Below are 22,146 nucleotides of genomic sequence, written 5' to 3'. Positions count from 1 at the left end.
TTCATTTTTTTGTTGTGAAACAAAAATTAATTTTCGTTGATCTCATGCCTTACACTGACCATTTCTGAAGAAGCTATCTGCGGGAAAACAGTATGTCTTTGCTCTAGAAAATGGGAAAATTGATGCCATTTTTTTCTGAACTTGGAGGTTTTTTTAAAAAATTAATACAAACTTAAATCTCTACCTTTTTTATGAAGCTCTGTTCAAAAGGAAAAGAGTGTATGTGTGTATGTGTGTGTATGTACATGCATGTGTGAACTCATGCAGCCACGTGTGTGCACATGCATGTGTGTATGTTTGGATTTGTGTGTGGTCATGCAGTGTGCTCTTGTGTATCTCTATGTGTGTATATGCATGCAAATTGTGTGTATGCATGTGTCTGTGTGCATGTAGCTGGTCTATGATAGTCACGTATCTTAAGAAATCTCAGATACACAGAGACACTAAAACACAGTGAGCCAGACTGGAATTTGATAGTATTAATCTTAAAAAATGAAAACATTTTCCATGGAGTGGTAGAAATGAAAGAGGCCATTGGGATGTCCAGGCTGCACAGTGCACCTGTCTACACGTGGCTTGAGCCTTGGTTTTTCTAAGCCCTGGTGTTTGTTGATATGGACAGACATAGTCGGAGAACCCTAAACTTTTGGATGTGTTTATAAATTGCTCTGCGTTAAGTGTGTGTAAGTTTCTGTCTCTTTGTTTTGTGCTGGCATTCTACCAAACACAAGTAAGTTAATAACGGGATATTTCTTACCAAATTCCATTCCTTTTAGCATAGCCCAGGCTTGGCAAGACTTCCGCAGAGGATTTTTCCATTATACACACCTGATCACAGATGTTTTCACTCCCTGTTTGTATTGGGAGAAAAAAAAAGCCGGCGACACAAGAGTGACATTGTGCTCTCCCAGCGGAGCGCAGCCTGGGTTTGCGGGCTTTGTCTTCAGTTCTGGTTCTGATCTTTATAGTCATGTTAAGGTCTTCGTGCCCCAGAGTAGCCCTCTGGAAATGAAGCAACACTTGCTCTGAGTTCACTGCAGAAATTCCTTTCCACTTACAGTCGTTCCCAGTGTTCGTTCTGTGGTCCCAAGTGAGCAAGTTCTAAATTGCGTTTATTTTCTCAACTAGACCAATAAAAACACCTTGAAACGATGCTGTTTCACTAATAAGCAACTCACTACATTTCCTGTATATAATATGAGAGATGGGAGAAAAAGCATGTGTACACACACACACACACACACACACACACACAGAATTCTGGATCTGGGGAATAATTGTACTCATCACCACCAGCACCATGTCGCTGTGATGTCACTAAACAAGTCTTTCTGCAGCCCTTGTAGCAGGTGTGAGGCAGGCGCACGCTCTTCCCCTGGGTCACACTGGGGCCCCTGCTTTGGCTTTGTGTAGGTTGCTGAACACTTTGCCCCTGTTATCTTGCTGAGTGCCCTCTCCACTGCATTCCGTGCTCTGCAGAACTATTTCATGAACCTGAAAGTAGTTGTTCGGGCATTTTTCAGGGAGCAGCCTGAGTATAGAAACAAGAAAAAAAAAAAACCCTTTGTCTTTGAAATGCTGCTATAGTCCCCCCTTTAGCCTTCACACTGTAAGCGTGTGCATTCGCTTCTCATTTTTTTCCAGAAGATTTTCTTTTTTTATTTTTTTGAGACAAGGTCCCACTATGTAGCCCTGGCTGACCTGGAACTTGAGGCCAGTGAGACTTCAAATTCACTGAGATCTGCCTCCTCTGCCTCCTGAATGCTGGGTTTAAAGGCATACATGACCGTGCCCAGCCCCCATGATTGATTATTTTTAATTGAAGATGTTGGGTGTGTGTGTATGATCCTCCCAATTTTTGTTTATATTATCTGTTGATCCTTCATCTTCTATTTCACTCATTTCTAGTCTGATCTTTCATTTCCTTCATTCTGTTTTGCCTACAGGTGTTTTGATTTTCTAAGCCCAAGCTTTGGCTAAACCTGTAGTCCTACTTGTTGCGGGATACATGATAACACCACGAACCCCGAGTTTGTGTTTGTGTTCATTAAATAAAATCAATGGAAGTGGAGCTAGCAACTAGTTGGTAGAAAGTAATCATAGAGAGTTGGAGGGAGTCTGGAAGACTGATAGAGAGGCGCCCAGAAAGTAGTAGGAGGGACTTTGAGTGTGGCAGTATTTCTTGGTTTGTCAGTGAGGGAGGGAAGCTCTTTTTGGAGACATTGGTGATGAGGGAAGGTCAGCTAGTTGCGCCTCAACCTCTCTGAGCTAGCAAGTCTTCACCCCAGCTTCCTACTCCTTAGCCTTATTGAAAAATAGATCGATAGAGATTTAATTAAAAACTCTATTTGATGGCAGTGGCAGGAGGTAGATCTGGTGGTGGCTTCTGGAGAAGTCCTGCAGAGCCACAGTTATTGACGGAAACAGCTGTGCATTCAGCTGTAGCTACTGTGCTGGAGATAAAACAACACGTCCTGCCTCAGTGCCCCAAGTACTGGGTTATAGTCTTGTCCCACTGAACCTTCAAGGCGTGGGTGCCTATAGCTTTGGGTGGATGCCTATTTTTATATGTATATTTTAGTTTCTGGTACTAAACAAACAATAAAGACAATGAATGTAAAATGATTGTGACTTAGTTACTGATGCTTCAGTACAAGATTGGGAAGTACTAACGTCCCAAACAAAGCATGTGATGGAAGAAACCAAAACGCTATTCACCCCATAAACCATAAAGCAAAGAAACAGACAGAAGTGGGCTCTCTTCCAGAATGCGCCCCAAGTGACCTAAGAGTACAGCAGAAGGCTCCACCTACCTTCTCAAGACCAATAGCTCTTCCTTTCCCGAGATCACCACCCCAGGTACCCAAGCCTTTAATGCATGAGCTTTGGGAGGCGGGGGGGGGGGGGGGGGTCAGTTGTCTAAACCGTAATATGCACTGATTTTTTTAATCACCCTTCAATCTTTTCTACTTTCTAGCATTACTCTGACCAACAAGCTTTACATTTCCATGCCCTTGCTTTAGGTTCCCTTTTAAAATTAATTTGAATTTGTTTCACTGTTTTAGGGAGTGCTTCCAGTTTGTAGATTCTTTAGGTGGGTCAAGATTTGCTTTCTAGCTTGGGCAGTTAATTCTATGACTAATCCGTCTGTGCCTGCTGGGAAAAAACCAATATATACATCTAAAGACAGTTGTGGGTGACTTTTTAATTGGTGTTTACATATCTTACACTGTAACACACGGTGTGTGTGTGTGTGTGTGTGTGTGTGTGTGTGTGTGTGTGTATTGCTGGTGTGCTAATAAGACTTTCATTGCTGTGTTTAAATGAGCAGGACATGGGTGGAAAGCATCCTCTTTTGACTCAGAGTTCCCGAAGCTTGAGAGGCCCCTGCTGGGGAGGGAGTGGTGGAGCAGGGCTGCTCTTTTCACAGCAGCCAGGAAGCAGCTGGAGAGGATATCAGCCCTAAAGGGCTTCCTCCTCCTGCTCTTCTTCCCCCTGCATCCCCAGCCTGTGAGCTGGTGCCTTCTCCATCCAGGGCACTCATTCAGATTTCTATCAGCACGTGAAAGAGTTGTGCCTAGTGAGCTCATCACTATAAATGGGGAAACTATTTCCTGGAGGGTGTGCATCTTTTTCCTTTTGGAGCAAGTATCCCTAGGACTATGAAGACCCTGTTGCCTGAAGGTAGGTGGGGCAGGACCAAAGAGTGACCCGCGTGCTCTGAGGGGAGTCAGTCAGCCTTCTTCCCCTGGCCAGTGTTTGAATGGGAGCCCTACAGGGAGGTGACGCAGAACAGTTTTGAGTGCTGTCCCTTGTGTAGGTGATGACTGTGGTGAGACCATGGCGACCTCAGCCAGAGTGTGCCCTGGAAAGCAGCCTAACTTCAGTGGGGTGGCCACTGACAGCAGCACTGACATCTGCAGCCCTTACATAGAATCTGTAGAGCTTGCCAGGCACCCTTTATCACCATTCTATGTAAAGGCAGTTTCTCCGCTCTATTCCTTGGGAGTCCTCAAGCTTTTATGCTTAGATCTTCAGAAACCCCGTAGGAAGGCTCTGCAGCGTTTACTACGGTAGAAAAAGCACGGTCACAGTTGAGGCAGGATGTGGCTGATTGTGGCTCAGATGATGTTGCCTGGTCTGTTAGGGATGAAGCTCAAGGGTTCCTTATGCCTTTCACAGTTTCTGAGAGCTTAACACTGATTCATGAGTGGAAAAAGAACTCAGGTAGGTGTCAAAAATAATGGAATTCTGTTAGGTACTGGTGCCAGCGCCATTTTCTTTCCGTGGCCTCGATCACGCTTTCCTGTTGACTTTTCTGCCTCTTTCTGTTTCTTCTCCGTTCCCACATCTAGCTGCCCTTTCTCTTCCTGCACTTATTCAAAGCCCAATTTCCCCAAAGTTTTGCTCCTTACAGCATCTTCAAGACCTGTCTCACAAATCCCAAGTTTGTTCTCCATCTCTTTGGCTTTTTTGAACACCGTTCCTCACTTCCTTCTTTGCCTGCCATCTAGGTCCTCTTGAATGTCCCATTTATACCTCAAAATCCAGCACGAGGGGGCTGGAGAGATGGCTCAGAGGTTCAGAGCACTGACTGCTCTTCCAGAGGTCCTGAGTTCAATTCCCAGCAACCACATGGTAGCTCACAACCATCTATAGTGAGATCTCGTGCCCTCTTCTGGCAAGCATACATGGAAGGAATGTTGTATACATAATAAATAAATAAATCTTTAAAAAAAATTAAAAAAAAAATCCAGCACGGGATAAAGTGTAGAGGTTTGAATATGTTTGAATACTTGGTCCCCTGTTCTTGAGGCTGTTTGAGAAGGCTTGGGAGGTATGGACTTGCTGGAGGAAGTGTGTCACTGGAGGCGGGCTTTGAGGTTTTAAAAGCCACAGGCAATTCGTGGTTAGCTCTCTCTGCTTCCTATTTGTGTTTCGAGATGTGAATTCTCAGCTGCAGTTCCAGCTGCCTGCTACCTGCTGCCTGCTACTTCCTCTCTGGCATCACGGAGCATTAAACCTCTGGAACCATAAGCCAAAGAAATCCTTTCTTTATGCTGCTTTCGTTGGGGTGTTTTACCACAACCATAGAAACATAACCAAGACTGTGCCCATTCTGTGTGTCTCTTGGCTTCTTTCGCTCTTTCCCGTTTATGCTTTTTCTCTTCTCCATCACCTCTACCTGAGGTTTCAGGATTAGTGTGACCTCTTTCCTTCATGCCTTTTTGCACTAATCATTAATGACCAGTGCAGCATTTTATTGCCTCCTACTGGAAAGATCTGTGCCTTTCTCTTGCTGTGTTCCTGCATTGCTTTTGCTGTTCTTATTCCAGAATGAATGTACGGGGAGATGACCCACAAGCGTTGGCAATCCTGTTGCTGAGAAGGCTGTTGGATATCAAGAGCTTGCTGTCCTCTCCCTACCCCCCAGAAACATACTCTCCCTATAAACACGTGTAAACATATAACCACAACCAAATGTTGTTGGTTCTGAAGATGTTTGATAGATTAACCATTTTTGGTGATGGCTGTTACTGAGTTCTCTTCGAGGATTCTTTTGATTTTTAACCATTTGTTTTTATTTTAAAGGAAGATTTCAAGCCGTAGATTTTTTTTTTTATAGTGAACACCGTCTTCTTTGAATTTACTAACTCTTAGACATAAGGAGAAAAACTATGTGAGGTTGAGGCATTATCTAAGCGAACCGGACATTGCCTAGCAGTGGTTGCTATCCGCTGGGGTGTAGCAATATGGAATATTTTAAGCAGTGAGTTATTTATACTCAAGAGGAGACTGATGGTGTGTTATTGTGGGAAACAGTGCAGTTGTGCTACCCAAATATGGCACAGGCATGCACAGCTGAATGGCTGTGCAGCAGCTACTGCAGAATTGGGCTGGATTCTGAGGAGTGGCTTGCAAGGTTCACTCTGGTGGTCTGGCTTTGATCGAGTTCTCCTTTCAAACCAAATCATTAACCTTCTTAAAACATGCCTTTTATATGCGTGGACATGAAATTAATGGGTATAGTTTTAAAGAAAGCAGTTCAAGTTTTAATGGAAGTGACCATTGTGTGTTTCTAGTTTTAAGGCGTTTTAAGTTTGCAAATGAGGGTCATACACAATCGCTTTCAAAGTGAGGTTTAAACTTGGACTTCCAGACTGGATGTGTGCATTTAACTTCAATTAAATCCTGGCTTTGGGCTGAGGTTAGTGCACGGAAGTAGCACTCGTGAGACCCTGGGTTGAAGTCACGCTAGTAAGGAAATAAACTTTCCTATTGAAAAAAATTATGTAATGTATTACCTTTGTTCTACAATTAAGCATAAAGATAGTCTCTATTTGATTTTCGCTTTATAGCATAGGAGAAAAGCGCATCAAAAATATCAGAGGTAACTCAAAGGCAGGCTGGTGTAGTTAATTGTGGAGACACATTCCTGGGAATGAAGGACATGGGAATGGGGGTGTTGTGATGAATGGGGAGGTCTTCATTCATGAAAGGAAGCGAGGGTGAGACCCTTTGCCCTGGGGCTCTTCCGGAAGGAGGAAGCAGGAAAAGGAAGTGGTTCTCTGCGGACTTCGTTCACTGCCTTGTGTGTATGAAAACAAGCAGGTGTCGTTTTTGTAAAGAAGACAAGCCATGCTGCTTTTTGTGGGAGGCGAACAAATTTCACACCAAAGAATAAAAATAGAATCAGGTGAGGTATCCTGTAAAAAAAGAAAACTTCCTGGCTAAAGTAACTGCTGCTTCCTGCAGGACAGATGCCCAGCGCAGCAGACAGTAACAATTGAGTCCAGCACAGGCAGTACTAGTTGAGCAGTAAGTAGAGATGTGTACACCTTCTCTCCGCTGAGAGCAGCTGAGGTTGAGCCTCCTGTGGCCACACTGAAACCAGCCCTGCGGCTGTTAAGGCCTCTGGTGTTTTCTTATCAGTTCTGTGTAGGCTGTTTCCGTGACTGTCTAGAGACCTGTGACTGTTTAGAGACCTAGAAGTATGTCCCAGGATTCCTGTTTTGTTTGAGAAAGGCTGTTGGAGTCAGGGAAGATGATGGCATAGAGCTCCCTGTGGAAGCCTGCCCTAGTCCTGACTGACTAAACACGGGACTTGACTGGGGCTGGAACCCAGTTTGTCTCTCCTCAGCAGGCCTTAAAATGATTACATTTATTTTTGCCCAGCTCAAGTCTTTTAGGTCCCCAGTGATGTCACCCCTGTCCTGCTTCTGACATCTTGCTCATCAGTTCTTAAAAGCAGCTGGGACGTCAGCAGTTAAGGACAACAAACCTAACTAGCTAAGCACACTTCTGCTCTTCTGTCAACTTTCCTTTGTAAACCGTGTGAGTAGTTGGATATGAATGGCTGCCTCAAATACAGACTTAGTGTTTGTCTGGCACTTTTGCGTTTAGAATCTCATGCTAGGTAGCTCTTTTACAAATGTTTTCATTTACTCATTTGTGTGTTTATATGTGCATGCGTATGCACGTGTGTCCTCCGTCCGTCCGTTCGTCCGTCCATCCATGTGTGTGTGTGTACATGTGTGGAGGTTTGAAGACAAATTTCTGCAATCACTTTTCTCTTTTGCTAGTGGGTGCTGGGGTGTACGTACAGTCAGCGTTGGTGATGAACTGTCCTACCAGACCCAGGCAGATCTTACTACTGCATTTTTTTGTCCAACCAAACCAGAGAGGCTAAATAGAGCTTATCTAAAGCTGTAGAAATGGATGTTTTGGCAAAAGTGGGATTTGAATTCCTGTCTTTTGGCTCTAGAATTGGTGAGTATTCTACCCAGTAGTACAAAGGTCCTAGTAGATAAGTCTGTGGTAAATATTCATTCATTCATTCATTCATTCATTCATTTATTTTGGCTTTTCGAGACAGGGTTTCTGTGTGTGACTCTGCCTGTCCTGGAACTCACTCTGTAGCCCAGGCTGGCCTCGAACTCACAGAGATCTACCTGTTTTTACCTCCCCAGGACCAGGACTAAGGGCATGCGTCACCACTGCCTGGTGCTAAACATTTTTTCTGTAAATTATTTCTGAGTCAGTTCTGTATCTTTATTAAGTGAAGATACATACACATCTATATCCTGTAGAATTAGGGGAAATAATATTGTTCCCTGATAGTGAAATCACATAAAGAATATTACACATCTGTGTTTTTACTTATTTCAAGAAAAATAATGCAAAAATATTCAACAAAAAGTAATTAATTTAGCCACTCGAAATGGACACTGATAAGTCCTTTAGTCAAAACACATATAACTATTGCTCTCAGAAAATAACCCATCAAAAACGTCTCGGCCTGTGAATCCCTTAATTTAGGAACAAAGGGTGGGGTGCAGGTTTTTGAAAACTCTTCCTGGGGATGTAGGCAACAAACCAACAGAGCCAGAGATGGTCTTGAGCTGTGTTACTTGGTTTTATGATAACAAATGCTTGAGGAGTTACTCAGCTGAGAAAGACAGAAGTGAGATCAAAAAACCTGGTGAAAGCCAAGCCTCCGTCCCTCTCTAGTCTCCTTGTCCTTGTCTTCCCAGGCAGGGCAGGGACGGTGGCAGGAGGAGGTAGGCAGGGCTCTCCAGAGGTGATGACAGGAATCTCAGGCCACCACAGTTGAACCTGCCTTTCTGTATCAACCCAACGAGCCCTTTTCACTACAAAATGTGACCGAAATAAACAACAATAAATAAAATTAGCTTTTAGACAGGCCTCACTGGTTAGAGCTGAGAATAAATATTGGCCTTATCAGGTACTGTGTGAGCTTATTCTTAAACATTCTTTCCAGGAAGGGTCTGTGTATAGCCTGGAGGCTTTATAGGAAGCAAGTGGGGAGTGGGGGAGGGGATGGGGCCCGTGGGGCTTGCCTGGGAGAAATAGCTGGTGGCCTCAGGAAGCTAGAGCTGCTGACTTCTGTGGTGGATGTGGGCCTAGAGGAGACAGTTGCCCTTCCCCTCTGTCAGTAGTTCTCTGGGGGACCATGGGTCTTTATTACTTATGTGCATTGCCTTCGACTGTCATGAAACTGCACATACCTTGTAACACAATACGTGAACCGACGCTGAGGGAACAGGTGGGTGGCAGGGAACGAACACGCCCCTGCCTGTGGCATGCTTTTATCATGACTAAATCACTAACCCTGTGGATTTGAGGCGTGATAAGCAGCTTTTAGTGGGGGGAAAAAAACCCATTCAATCTCACCAGAAGAGGCCAGGAGTGCTTTTATAAACTTAGATTTTTTTTTCCCTTGAACGTGTATGTATGTGTGGATGTCCTGTCTTTAGTCAGGAAAGGGGTAATCCTAAAGTTGGAGTTGAAGGTGGTAGTGAGCCACCCGGCATGGCTCCTCTGGAAGAGCAGCAGGTGCCTGAAACGACCGAGCCATCTCTCCAGCACCCAGAGGCTTAGCCCGTGTTCTGCCTGAAGCTAGCTAGCAGTGGCCCTCAAACAACTCCCGGGAGGTTGAGCCCGAAGAGCAGAGCCTTCTTAGCCTGGTGTTTGGTGCAGTGGTAATGACCCTGTCGCTTGTGGCGCTGGCCTGTTTAGGTGGTGAGACCTGTAACAGTATTGGAAAGATTTCAGTGTGCATCGGAAAGTAGAAATTTCTGGAAATATTCATCTCCCCCTGTTAAGTCAAAAATAAAAAGAAGGGCAGCTTCGCTGGCGCAGAGAAATCCAATTAGGTCAAATCAAGCCAAATCAAAATGCCCATGGTTTTATTAAGTACTGCACTCTTGGGTAGCCGAGGACATGTCGTAGAGACAGGACAGTAGGAAGCCCATGCCCACCCAGAACCATGTGTTTCTCCCCTGGGAGCCCACTTAAATACCCTGTGGGAGTGGTCCTGGGATTTGGAATCTGGAGCAGTGCAACTCCCAGGCCAGCGGGGCTAGGATGGATGCCAGGGTCTGGGGGCTACGCTCCAGACTTAACACCCCTCTCCCCCATAATCCTCTCTTCAGCAGGAGGTTGAGAGATACTTCCATGCTAAGGGAATTGCCTTGTTAACTTTCTTTTGGGCCCGCCCTCACTTAGTGAAATAGGATGTTTATAAACTGTTCTGCTTGTTTACAGTTTTGGTTGTGAGCTTAGCCTTTTTTAACGGCTGAGCCCTTTCCAGCCCTTTGTTCTGCTTTTTGAAACCAGGTCTCACTCTGTAACCCGGGTGTCCCCTCCTAAGTGTCAGATTATAGGTGTGTGCCACCATGCCCAGTGGACACATTTATAAATATTTCACAATCATAAATTATGTTGTGAATTATTTACTCGTCACCTTTTAATAACCGAGTTCTCTTTTATAGAGGTGATGGCTACAGCGCCCTTCTCAGAGCCGAGAAAAGCCTGCAGAGCACCAAGGGGACCCTTATCCAACCAGTTTCCTTAATGGGTCCTTTCTAGGTGGGAGAGGGCTGTGGGAGGACTGAGAGAAGGCTGATGGCCACTCTCTCTATCCTTAGAGCCTGGAAGAGTGTCATAGTCTGTTTTTCTAGAGGGGGCCCCCACCTTCTCTCTCCTGCTGGTCCTTTATGGGAAAGTGCCTCTGCCCATTGTGGAAATAGCTTTCTTGCAGATCTGGGCCATGGGAGAAATTGCCCATGTGCTCTTTCTCTCCCTGATAGTTAGCTGGGCAGCTACTGCCTGCAGTAGGAGTCATACTGAGGTGTTGGTTAAGGGAGGGCCTCGATTAGATAGGTGCTTAGCACAGCGCCTGCTTTTTCTGAGCCCATAGGTTAGAGATGCCCTTTGGTGCCCAGATTCCTTCTCCTTGCTGTATACAGGGGAGGTAGAATCTCTAGGATAGCAGGGCATGGGGTACGTACGTATCTCAGGGAGTTTTCATATATAGAAATACCCATGCGAGGAGCGTCTAATCCAGTTTATCTTGTTGTAGGATGGTTCTTTTCTGATTATCAAAGTCCTTGTAGGAATTTCAGAAAATATTGCAAACTGTGCAAAGGAAAAATAAAAACCACTTTTTAGATACCTCTAAATGCTTGCTAATGATATTTTGATAGGTTAGAAATCTTTCTTATTGTGACTTCCAGATGTTTTTGCCTGTAAATATGCATGCACGGGGCACGGCACTGAAATGTTACGCATGTGCGCACAGACACGTGGAAGTTTTTAACAGTCGCAACCACACGCCATTGGCTTCATCTGCAGAATAACGGGGAAAGAAAATCAGAGGAACTGTAATCCATCTGTCTCTGTAGTTGGTGGCAGGACAGAGGCGATTTGTGTGGGGGAGGAGGCTGAGCCAAAGGACTGAGGGGGACGTGTGGAGGGGCAACAAGGTTTCTTTAATTGACTCTTTCTCTGAGTTAGAAAACTAAACACTGGCAGTAGGAAGTTCAGAGACTTCTGTGTGAGCTCTTCGTGCAGAGAGGAGCAAAACCCCCTTCAGACTTTGTCGGCTACTCTGGGAAGCTGAAGCCTGGCTTCCAGGCATCCTTTTGCCTTTTCCTCAGCCCCCTTGCAGGTACTCAAGCTGACTGCAGTTGTAGTGCTCTTGTTTTAACTGTGCAGCTGAGTCAAGCATCAGAACTCCACCCACTGACTTAGAGGTTGCAGCAATTTTCTCCTGACCAACAGTGACTCGCCTTTGAGAAGCCACACCCATGCACATGGCTATGTCTTACTTTTCACCCCCAGCGCCTCTCTCCCTCTTCGTGCTTAAAACGAATGTTAAAACATCTCGAGTGCTGGAGAGATGGCTCAGCGCTATGCTTCCAGAGGATCCAGGGTCAGTTCCCAGCACCCACATGGTGGTTTACAGTCTTCCAGTACTGGGGGATCTGAAGTTCTCTCCGGGCCCCTGTACTCTTGTGGTACATGTTCTTGGGCAAAACATTTGTAAACATTTAAAAAAGAAATCTAGCAGCAAATTCAAAATGTGCTTTTTAAAAAATGACCAAGCAGTGCTTTTGGAGTATTTGTCCTGTCTGACTGAATTTCCTGTATTTGTTGTCAGGAGAGGACAGTGACGTCACTCAGACAATGGTCTCTCCATGTAACAAAGCAATTGAGAAAATAACTTTAAAAGACGAGGGCTGGAGAGATGGCTCAGTGGTTAAGAGCATTACCTGCTCTTCCAAAGGTCCTGAGTTCAATTCCCAGCAACCACATGGTGGCTCATAACCATCTGTAATAAGGTCTGGTGCCCTCTTCTGACCTGTAAACATACACACAGACAGAATATTGTATACATAATAAACATTTAAAAAAAAAGACGAAAGGTTTGCGTTGTCTTTCCTTTAGAAGTTCCAGTCTAGTCCGTAGACACCGTTGCTTTTGTGCCTGTTGTGAGGCAGTACATCACAGCAAGAGCAGCGTTGTGTTCTTAGGAGGTGGTGTGCTTTCGTTTGTTTGTTTGTTTTGAGACAGGGTTTCTCGGTGTAGCCCTGGCTGTCCTGGAACTCACTGTGTAGATGAGACTAACCTCGAAATCACAGCAATCTGCCTGCCTCTGCCTCCTGAGTGCTGGGATTAAAGGCATGCGTCACCACTGCCTAGCTGGTGGTGGGCTGTTAAGAGGCATCCTGTAGCTCTAGACCTTTGGGGACTACCTGAGCTGTAGCAGCACCTGCTTCCCTTGGTCTTGGTTTGGGGAAAGGTTGTCCTTCAGTCTCCTTCTGTCCTGTTCAAGGAGCTCCATGGTACCCTACTGTGCAAAGTCCGCCTCCTGCCCCCCCCTCCCCCCCCGTGTGTGTGTGTGTCTGTGTGTGTGCATGTTTGTGTTTATAATGCATGCCCAGGACTTGGGGAGAGTTGTGAGCTGCAGAGTGCAGAGTGATGATTTGATATGCATACCAGTGAAGTGGTTGTGCCTGGCGCCTAGCATCTTCCCGTCCTTAAGCAGTGGTCATCTGTTTGTGGAAACCTTCCAGTCAGTCCGTCACTGATCTGAAATATATGACAGACAGGTGTTGGACTCTTGACTCACCCGACTCTGCTTCAGGACCCCGAGCTCATTTTCTCTGTCAGATTCCATTTTTTTCAGAATTGTAAATTGTTTTCTTTTAAAAAATTAATGGTAATTTTAAAAAATTGGAAATAGTTTTTACACAATATGTTTTGACTATAGTCTTCCATCCCTCAGCCACTTCCAGATCCTTCTCACCTCCCCACACCTAAATCCATGCCCTTTCTTGTTCTTTCTCTTTAGAAAACAAATAGGCTTCTAAAAAAAATAAATAAGTAAAAAATAAAAACATAAGATAAAAACCAACAAATGCACAGGCAAAAACAGACAAACAAATAAACAAACAAAAAACAACACAAGCCAAAGAAAAAGCACAAGAAACACATGCAGACACAGAAACACACACATTCACATATATAGAATGCCTTAAAAATCCCAAACTGGAAACCATAATATATTAGCAAAATACCTGTAAGGTTAAAAAAAATATTGTTCAGACTAAGCATTATGAGACCAAAAAAGAAAAGAAAAAAAAAAAAAGGACTTCCAGAAACATTCTTCAGGTCATTTTGTGTTGGCCTTCTACTGCTGGGCATGGGACCTTCCTTAAAAGTGGTTTGAACATCCATTGAGACTCCATTGGAGAATGTTAATTTTTCTGTTGCAAACACTTATCAATTGGAGAGAGTTTCTGGGTTGGGGTAGGGGCTTGTGTCTACTTCCCCGCTTGCTACTGGGACCCCATCTGGCTTAGACTTGTCCAAGCCCTGTGCATGCTGCCATGGTCTCAGAAGTCCTCTTGTGTCAGGCCTGTTGTGTCTCCACGACCTGTTTCCTTGGTATCTTCCACCCCCTCTGGCTCTTGCGATCCTTCTGCCCCCTCTTCCGTGGGGTTCCCTGAGCCCTGACCGGAAGGATTTGATGTTGACATCCCATTCAGGACAGAGTGTTCCAGAGTCTCTTACTCTGCACAGTTTCCAGTTGTGGGTCTCTGGCTTTGTTGCCTTCTGCTGCAGGAGGAAGCCTCTCTGATGATGGCTGAGCGAGGCGCTGATCTCTGAGTACAGCGGAAGGTTGTTAGGAGCCATTGTATCGCTACAGTCCTTTAGCAGAACAATTTGGTTTCCCCCAGGTTCATGGCTTATCTGGTATCAGGTTGTTGGCCACAGGAGCAGTATCATGTCTGTGTTCCCTCTCTGGAGTGGGCCTTAAATCCAGTGAGATGGAGGTTGGTTACTCCCCGAACTTTTGTATTTCTGCTGTACCAGTGTATCTTGCCCGCGGGTCACCATTGTAGACTGAAGGTTTTATAACTGGGTTGGTTTTGACTTTGCTCTTTTGGTAGCAAGCAGAGTACTACTCTCCAGTACCATAGCACTAGGCAATAGGGACGAAGGCGCTAGGCAGGCACCAGCTAGGCTTCTCCGTGTTCAGTGAGTTATGTTGGTGTTATCTCCAGCAATTGACCTTACTCTCAGTAACCTTGGTAATAGCCTGGCTTGGGTATGGGTTTCCATGGGGCTCTTATGCCCAGTAACTCAGATGAGATGTAACCTCTTCCTGACACTGAAAGTTTCCCTTGGTGGCTAGAGATGTTTCGTTGTAGCTTTGTCTCCTGGTCATTTGGTGCTTCCATTTAGATTATTTCCACATTAGTGTATATTTTAAGAAGCTTCTACTGCAGTAGATTTTTTTTATTTAAATTTATTTATTTATTAAGGATTTCTGCCTCATCCCCACAACCGCTTCCCATTTCCCTCCCCCTCCCCCGATCAAGTCCCCCTCCCTCATCTGCTCGAAGAGCAATCAGGGTTCCCTGACCTGTGGGAAGCCCAAGGACTGCCCACCTAACCTGGAAACATCCTAGATGCCCTTCAACGGAAGAATGGATGAAGAAAGTATGGAATATATACATATTAGAGTATTACTCAGCAGTAAAAAACAAGGACTTCTTGAATTTTGCGTACAAATGGATGGAAATAGAAAACACTATCCTGAGTGAGGTAAGCCAGACCCAAAAAGAGGAACATGGGATGTACTCACTCATATTTGGTTTCTAGCCATAAATAAAGGACATTGAGCTTATAATTCATGTTCCTAGAGAAGCTAAATAAGAAGGTGAATCCAAGGACAAACACATAGGCATCCTCATGAATATTAACCTTCATCAGGCGATGAAAGGAGACAGAGACAGAGACCCACATGGGAGCACCGGACAGAAATCTCAAGGTCCAAATCAGGTGCAGTAGATTTTTATATGACCCCTCAGATGGCCCTTAGAGTTAGCTGTTGCCCCTCCCACATTCCCTCCCTTAGGCCACTTTTCTTTCTCCTCTCTGTTTGATGCTCCTGTTCCATCCCCATCCCCCAGTCAATACGTATTATTTCCTTTTTTTTTTTTTTTTTTTTGGTTTTTCGAGACAGGGTTTCTCTGTGGTTTTGGAGCCTGTCCTGGAACTAGCTCTTGTAGACCAGGCTGGTCTCGAACTCACAAAGATTCGCCTGCCTCTGCCTCCCAAGTGCTGGGATTAAAGGCGTGCGCCACCACCGCCCGGCGTATTATTTCCTTTTCCTAGGGAGAGCCTTCCTTTCTCCATAGTCCCTTGCTCTATACCTAACCACTGTGGTTATACGGATTGTATTCTGCTTATCGAAGACCTAATAGCTAACATCCACATATGTGCAAACACAGACAGTATTTGTTCTTTTGGGCTTGGGATACTTCATTCAGAATGATTCTTACTAGCTCGATCCATTTACCTGCGGATTTCCTGATTTTATTTTTATTTTTAAACATCTGAGTCCATTGTGTAAATGTACCACATTTTCATTATTCCTTCCTCTGTTGAGGGACATCTAGGTAGTTTCCACTTTCTGGCTATTATGAATGGAGTAACAGTGAATATGGGTGAGCAGGTGTCACTGTGTTAGGATGAAGCATCCTTTGAGAATATGCCCAAGAGTGGTCTAGCTGGTTCTTGAGATAGATCAATTCCCATCCTCCTGAGGAAATGCCATATTGCTTTCCCTAGTGGCTCTCCAAGTATGCAGCCCCACCAGCAGTGGTGAGCAGTCCCTTTCTCTCTGTATCCTTGCCAGCATGACCTGTCTTTTGGTTTTACCAATCTTGGCCATTCTGGTTGGTGTAAGATTAAATCTCAATGTAGTTGCCAAATTGCATTTTGATATTTGTTATTCAATCTTGTCTGTCCACTCCTCCATTCTTTTTTAATGTGTTTTTTTTCTTGTGCACTTAATAATTTGAGCGATTTCAGAGACAGATCATTAGAGTTTTTACATTTATAAAATATCTTCTCATGTTCATGGGCATGGTGCCTCTGGCTGTGAGGCAGAGGCAGAAGATCTTATATTTAAAGCCGGCTTAGATTGTGGAGTGATGCCAGGTCCCCCAGAATTACGTAGTGAGCCCTTATCTCAAATAACCCAGAGAAAAATGCACTTGCCAGCCAGAGAACCCGCTCACAGGCAGCATCATGAAGTGGCCTTTCTGTTTACATGTGTTCTTGTTGTATTGTCTTTACAGCCGCAATCAGCTGTCTGCCCTGCCCGCCTGCCTGTGTGGTCTGCCTCTCAAAGTCTTAATCGCGAGTAACAACAAGCTGGGATCACTGCCTGAAGAGATAGGTCAGCTCAAACAGTTAATGGAGTTGGTATGTTATTGTTTTCTAAGACACTCTTCTTTGCTAACTGATCCTAACCGTTAAAGGTCTTCCGAAAAAAACTTGGTTATAGATGGGCAGGGAGAAGGCTATAACCATCCTTTACCACCACTATAACAAATACCTGAGATTGGGAATTTTATAAAGCAGGTTGTGTAGATCGCAGTGTTGGAGGCTGAAAGTTCAGACCAAGCTGGCCTTATCTGTTTGACCTCTGCTGATGAATTTCCTCATCTACAGCTGATGGCATCATGGTGGGAGCATGTGACTAGACAGGGCGCCAAGCAGAGGGAGGGACCAGTTTTATGCGTTTATAATGGTCCACAGTCATTGGCCCTTACTGGGATCCCGCAAGCACTGTGATAACCCTGTATAAGGAAATGGTCTGATCACGTCCCGCTAGGCTCCCTCCTTAAAGGATCCCCTACCTCCTACCACCATCAGACTGAAGACTTAAGTGTGTGAGCCCCTAGGACCAACATGGAAACTACAGCAGGCGCCAATCCTGGAGGTGTGTGATAAAGTCATTAAATGGGGAGACATGGTAGTGACAGCCGTGCAGTGCTGGGCTATGGGCCCTGAAATCCTGTGGATTACACCTGAATTTCACAGGCCTTGCAGTTTTGAAGTTAGCAGGTTGTGGCATCATAGCGACATGATTTTTGCAGATCGCATTTACATCCAAAAAAAGTATGGTTACGTCAGAAAAAAATCTCTACTATCTAAGATAGGAAGCCATACTTAAAGATGTCAAAGAGCAGAAATAGCTGTGATTCTGTATGGAGTTTGGCATATGTGGGACAGTGCTGTCTCCAATCCTGGATATAAGCTGTGGGTCCATTATGCTGAGAGCTGATCTTGGCTAGGGTGTCCCTTCATCCCAGGTCCTGTCCCACACCTTAGTACTGTCACAGTCCTGTCTCCCCAGACCCACAAATTACAGAATGTCAGAGCCCCAGTAGATTGTAGTAGTGGTGTCATCCAGGCTCTTGACCTCTTGATCAAAAGATGGTACCCAGGCCTGCGAGACAATGATATATGGAAATTCACCGCTCATGGGAATTTGAGCTGAAACACCCTCATCATTGGCACTGTCCAGCAGACATCCAAAGCAAACCAAAAAAAAAAAAAAATGTGGTTTACATGTAGCAGTGGCCATGTTTAAACAGTTAAAAGAAACAAGAGAAAGTCCTTTCTGAGATATTATATTTAACTCTAGAGAGGCAACTATGATCCCTGTATGTATGACGGAAAGCTATTGAGATCTGTCTGTCTGTACCCTTCTGTTTGTACTGAGCCTTTCCTACCAAGTCCAGTGTGCATCTTCCAGGGGTCAGTTGCCACACGTAGGATCTGCCGCACACTGGGTCTCATTGCTACCGAGGCTGGGCCACCACTTTCCTGTGACAGCTCTGTGGCCTTACTGTGTTAAGTTCTGTTGTCCCTGGGTCTGGGCAAGGATACTTTTAGTAAAAAAACATTTTCGAGGGGATGCAGTCAGTTGGCTCAGTGGGGAAAAGAAGTTGTCACCAAGCCCGCTAACTTGAGTTCAAATCTTTTGGACCTGCATGGTGGAAGGAGAGAACCAACTCCCACAGCTGTCCTCTGACCTCCACGTGTGCACTGTGGCATTCGAAAACCACAACATTTATTTATGAAGTAGGTGAGATTTACTAACAGATTTTCCCCTTTAACCACAAAGGGGTGATGTGGCCTGCCTCGGTTAAGGTCATACACTAAAAATAGATTAATTTTCCTTTCCTTCTCATTTATCTTTGATTTAGTTTTATTTATTTATATATTTATTTAGTTTAAAATAGTAGTGTTGCTATAGCTAACCACGTCATGTCAGGATATTTTTAGTTATCAATTGGGAAGGAGTTCCCTGGAGAGCTATATGTCGTATTTGAACAGGAGGCTTTTGTTTTTGTAGTTACAGATTACCAATTTGTTAAAAAAAAAAAAAAGTAAAGTTGGGCACTCCCTGAGCATGCAGAAAACTCACCATTTAAGGCTTGAGGGCCGAGGAAACCGCTCAGCCCCCTGGACTCTCACTCAGCATTGTTTGCTGGCTGTTTTGGAAAGGCTGTTTCCAAACATTTTCACATCAGAGTGTTTGGAATAGAATCATGCCCACTTCTCTTAAATGTGGACGAACATTCCAGACTTCATGTGCACTTTAGGAACAGAGACCACACACTTCAGCCTTCAGAAGGAACACAGTGGTGCCTTCTTCAGTTTGCAAGGAAATCAAGCTGCAAAATGTCATTTTAGCCTTTCCATCGCATCGCGATACCCGAGAGTCTTAAGACAAACAGTGCCCCAAGTCAGCCATTGCCTTGCACAGCCAACATCCTGCACAGCCAACACCCTGCACAGCCAACACCCTGCACAGCCAACACCCTGCACAGCCATCACCTAGCACAGCCAACACCCACTACAGCGACCACCTAGCACAGCGACCACCTAGCACAGCGACCACCTAGCACAGCCAACACCCTGCACAGCCATCACCCTGCACAGCCAACACCCTGCACAGCCATCACCCTGCACAGCCAACACCTAGCACAGCCAACACCCTGCACAGCCAACACCCTGCACAGCCAACACCCTGCACAGCCATCACCCTGCACAGCCATAACCCCGCACAGCCATCACCCTGCACAGCCATAACCCCGCACAGCCATCACCCCGCACAGCCATCACCCTGCACAGCCAACACCCTGCACAGCCATCACCTAGCACAGCCAACACCTAGCACAGCCAACACCCTGCACAGCCAACACCCTGCACAGCCATCACCCTGCACAGCCAACACCCTGCACAGCCAACACCCTGCACAGCCATCACCCTGCACAGCCATCACCTAGCACAGCCAACACCCTGCACAGTCAATCTCTTGTACTTCCACCTTGATTCAGTCACTGGTGCATTTATGGAGTCCTAACTGGTCCTTTTAGGCTCACTATTGATATTAGTCATCTAGAATATTCAGAACTCCTTGCCCACTCTAAATGGTTTCCTCACCGTCTCTTGCAAGGGTTTCTTTGGCTTATACTTCAGCATTGCTGTTTATCACGGAAGGAAATCAGGATAGGAACTCAAGCAGAGCAGGATCCTGGAGGCAGGACCTGTTGCAGAGGCCATGGAGGGGTGCTGCTTGTTGGTTTGTTTCACACGGCTTGCTCAGCCTACCTTCTTATAGAACCCAGGACTAACAGCCCAGGGATGGCACCACCTACCATAGGCTGGGTCTTCCCCCATTGATCACTAAATGAGAAAGTGCCTTACAGCTGGATCTCATGGAGGCATTTCCTCAACAGAGGCTCCTTCCTCTGATGACACTAGTTTGTGTCAAGTTGATATAGATAGATATATAGATAGGTACATAGGGTTGTTAGGTAGGTAGATAGATGTGTGTATCTCTATATATAATATATTAGGTGTTATATAATATATATATTAGATATTGTTGATAGGTGGATGGTAGGTGACATATAGTCTAAAGCCAAAGGCAGCCCCTCTCTACCTAGACTGTAGATGAGCGACTACTTTAGAAGGACTGTTTTCTTCTTCTGGAACTCCAGAGTTTAGTTTGCTGTGACATTCTTAATAAAGCTGTGGCAAGTCATGACTTGCAGATGAGCAGGAGGTATTCTCCTGATGACTGTGGACAAATGGACATGTTTGAATGTTTTCTTACTATAGAACCTGGTCAGGTTTTGGGGATCTGTAGACGTTTCAACTAAATCCCATTTAACTCATTCAAATATTTCAATCTTATTCAAAACAAGGTGTGTGTGGGGGGCGATATAGTATGTGCATGTATGTATATACACATGGTAAGATCTGTCTGTGCGTGTGCATGGGAGGCCGGAGAAGGATGTTAGGTATTCTCCATCACTTTCTGCTGTATTCCCACGAGACAGGATCTTCCATAGACACCAGAACTTGCTATTTTTCGGCGGGCCCCAGCAGTCCTCTCTCAGCCTTCCACCCCAGTGCGGGAGTTGACAGGTACACCATCACGCCTGGCCTTTAGATTGGTGCTGGAGATGTGACTCTGGTCCTCCTGCTGCGCGTGCTCCTCCCAAGCCATCACACCAGCCCCTCTGCCTTGTTTTCTGAGCTGGGCCCTCTCTCTGAACCTGAGCTAGACTGGCCGGCCAGCCAGCCTCGGGAATCCTCTGATCTCTGGCCACCAGGGCTTGGATTGCAGGCAGCTGATGCTGTGCCCAGATTTTTACGTGATTGCTGGAGGTGCAGACTCAATGCTCCTACCAGAGTTTCACTGGCTAAGTCATCTCTGAAGACATGGTTCTTTTTTTCTGTGCAGTCCGGCTAAATGATGAGGTGTGTTTGGTGAGCGGCGCTATTGTAAATGCCATGTGTTATAGTTAACCGACAGCTGTGAAGCATACCAGCAAACATGCTAACGGTTTGAGCAAGCCTACTAAGAGCTCAGTGAAGTTGGGGCCTTTAATGGATGACACATTTGCCAAAGGCTCGGGAGCTCCCCACTGCTAAGTGGCTTGCTGGCCGTGTTTGCTTTTTCTCGGTTCTGTTGTCTCCCACTCCCTCACCACATGAGCATCCTGTTGTCCGTGCAGAAGAACCCAAGCCTGATTTGGAAACCTGCCTTTATACGCCTACCGGGCGGGCCACAGTCATTCTGGTTGGAAGATATGTTTCCAGGCCCTACCTCTACACACAGTTTTTTAAATTCTCTTTTCATGAACTGTTGGGTTTTTCTTGGGAATCTGAGCTAAAGGGCGAACGACAGACTTCTGAATAGAGCCCTCCCCCATTATTTTATGGCTAATGCTCCTGCCTCTGAGGTAAGTGTGGGATTATGTGGCAATGCGCCTGCTGTATCATTTGTCCATTAGTGGTCTCTGGAAATGTCTTTGACCCCTCTGGTTCCTGTGGAAACCCAGGAGTTGCTCAGGGCTCTGCTGTGGCTTCCATTTCTGCCTATTTACTTATCAACTGCAGGACATGAAGCCTGCGTTTGTGGTATACGCAAAGAGGCCTGAGGTGAAGGGTCACATTAGAGAGACAAGGATGTTAGGAGATTTATCACATCAAAGGTCGCTTGGAAGGGTTCGGGTTTAAATTAATATACAATATTCTCTTCTTTTTTCACGTTCTTACTGTAGGCACTGAGGGTTGTTTTATTACTGAATCACTGAGTCCATTATTTCTTGTTTAGTCAGTCAGTGAATTCTCCTGGTGCTGAGAGGAAATTAGGATTATTTAACACTCATTTATTTACTTGTTTGTTTGGCTTGTGCAAGTCAGGAAACTCGGGGAAGTGAGTGCCTTCCTTCCGCCATGTGGTTTCCAGGGGCCCGGGACTGAGCTGAAGTCAGCAGGCTTGGCAGTTGGTGCCTTTTACAAACTGATGCTCGGTGCTTGGGTGCTCGTTGCTCCCTGTCTGTGAGCTCGCTGAGAGTAAGACACTTGCCGAAAGTCACTCAGAGAGGCATACAAAAGGCATCTCTGCAGAAGGGCATGGTTCCGTGATGGCTGGAGACTGTTGCTAATTTG

The 22,146-nt window shown here is 45.4% G+C and overlaps 1 protein-coding gene across 5 annotated transcripts in view; it reads left to right on the top strand.

Moving 5' to 3' along the window:
* Nucleotides 1-22,146, top strand: part of Lrch1 (leucine rich repeats and calponin homology domain containing 1) — a 189,620-nt gene that overhangs the window by 98,175 nt on the left and 69,299 nt on the right. For all 5 annotated transcript variants that reach the window (XM_041666903.1, XM_041666887.1, XM_041666912.1 and 2 more), the window contains exon 3: nucleotides 16,461-16,587. In XM_041666903.1, the coding sequence (XP_041522837.1) occupies nucleotides 16,461-16,587 (127 nt within the window). The remainder of the gene's footprint in view (nucleotides 1-16,460; nucleotides 16,588-22,146) is intronic.

This window comes from Microtus oregoni, unplaced genomic scaffold, assembly GCF_018167655.1.
Source record: "Microtus oregoni isolate MIOR12 unplaced genomic scaffold, Mior012 000001F_ref0000356, whole genome shotgun sequence".
NCBI lineage: Eukaryota > Metazoa > Chordata > Mammalia > Rodentia > Cricetidae > Microtus > Microtus oregoni.
The sequence above is the reverse complement of the archived record's forward strand: the minus strand, read 5'-3'. Positions and strand labels throughout refer to the sequence as shown.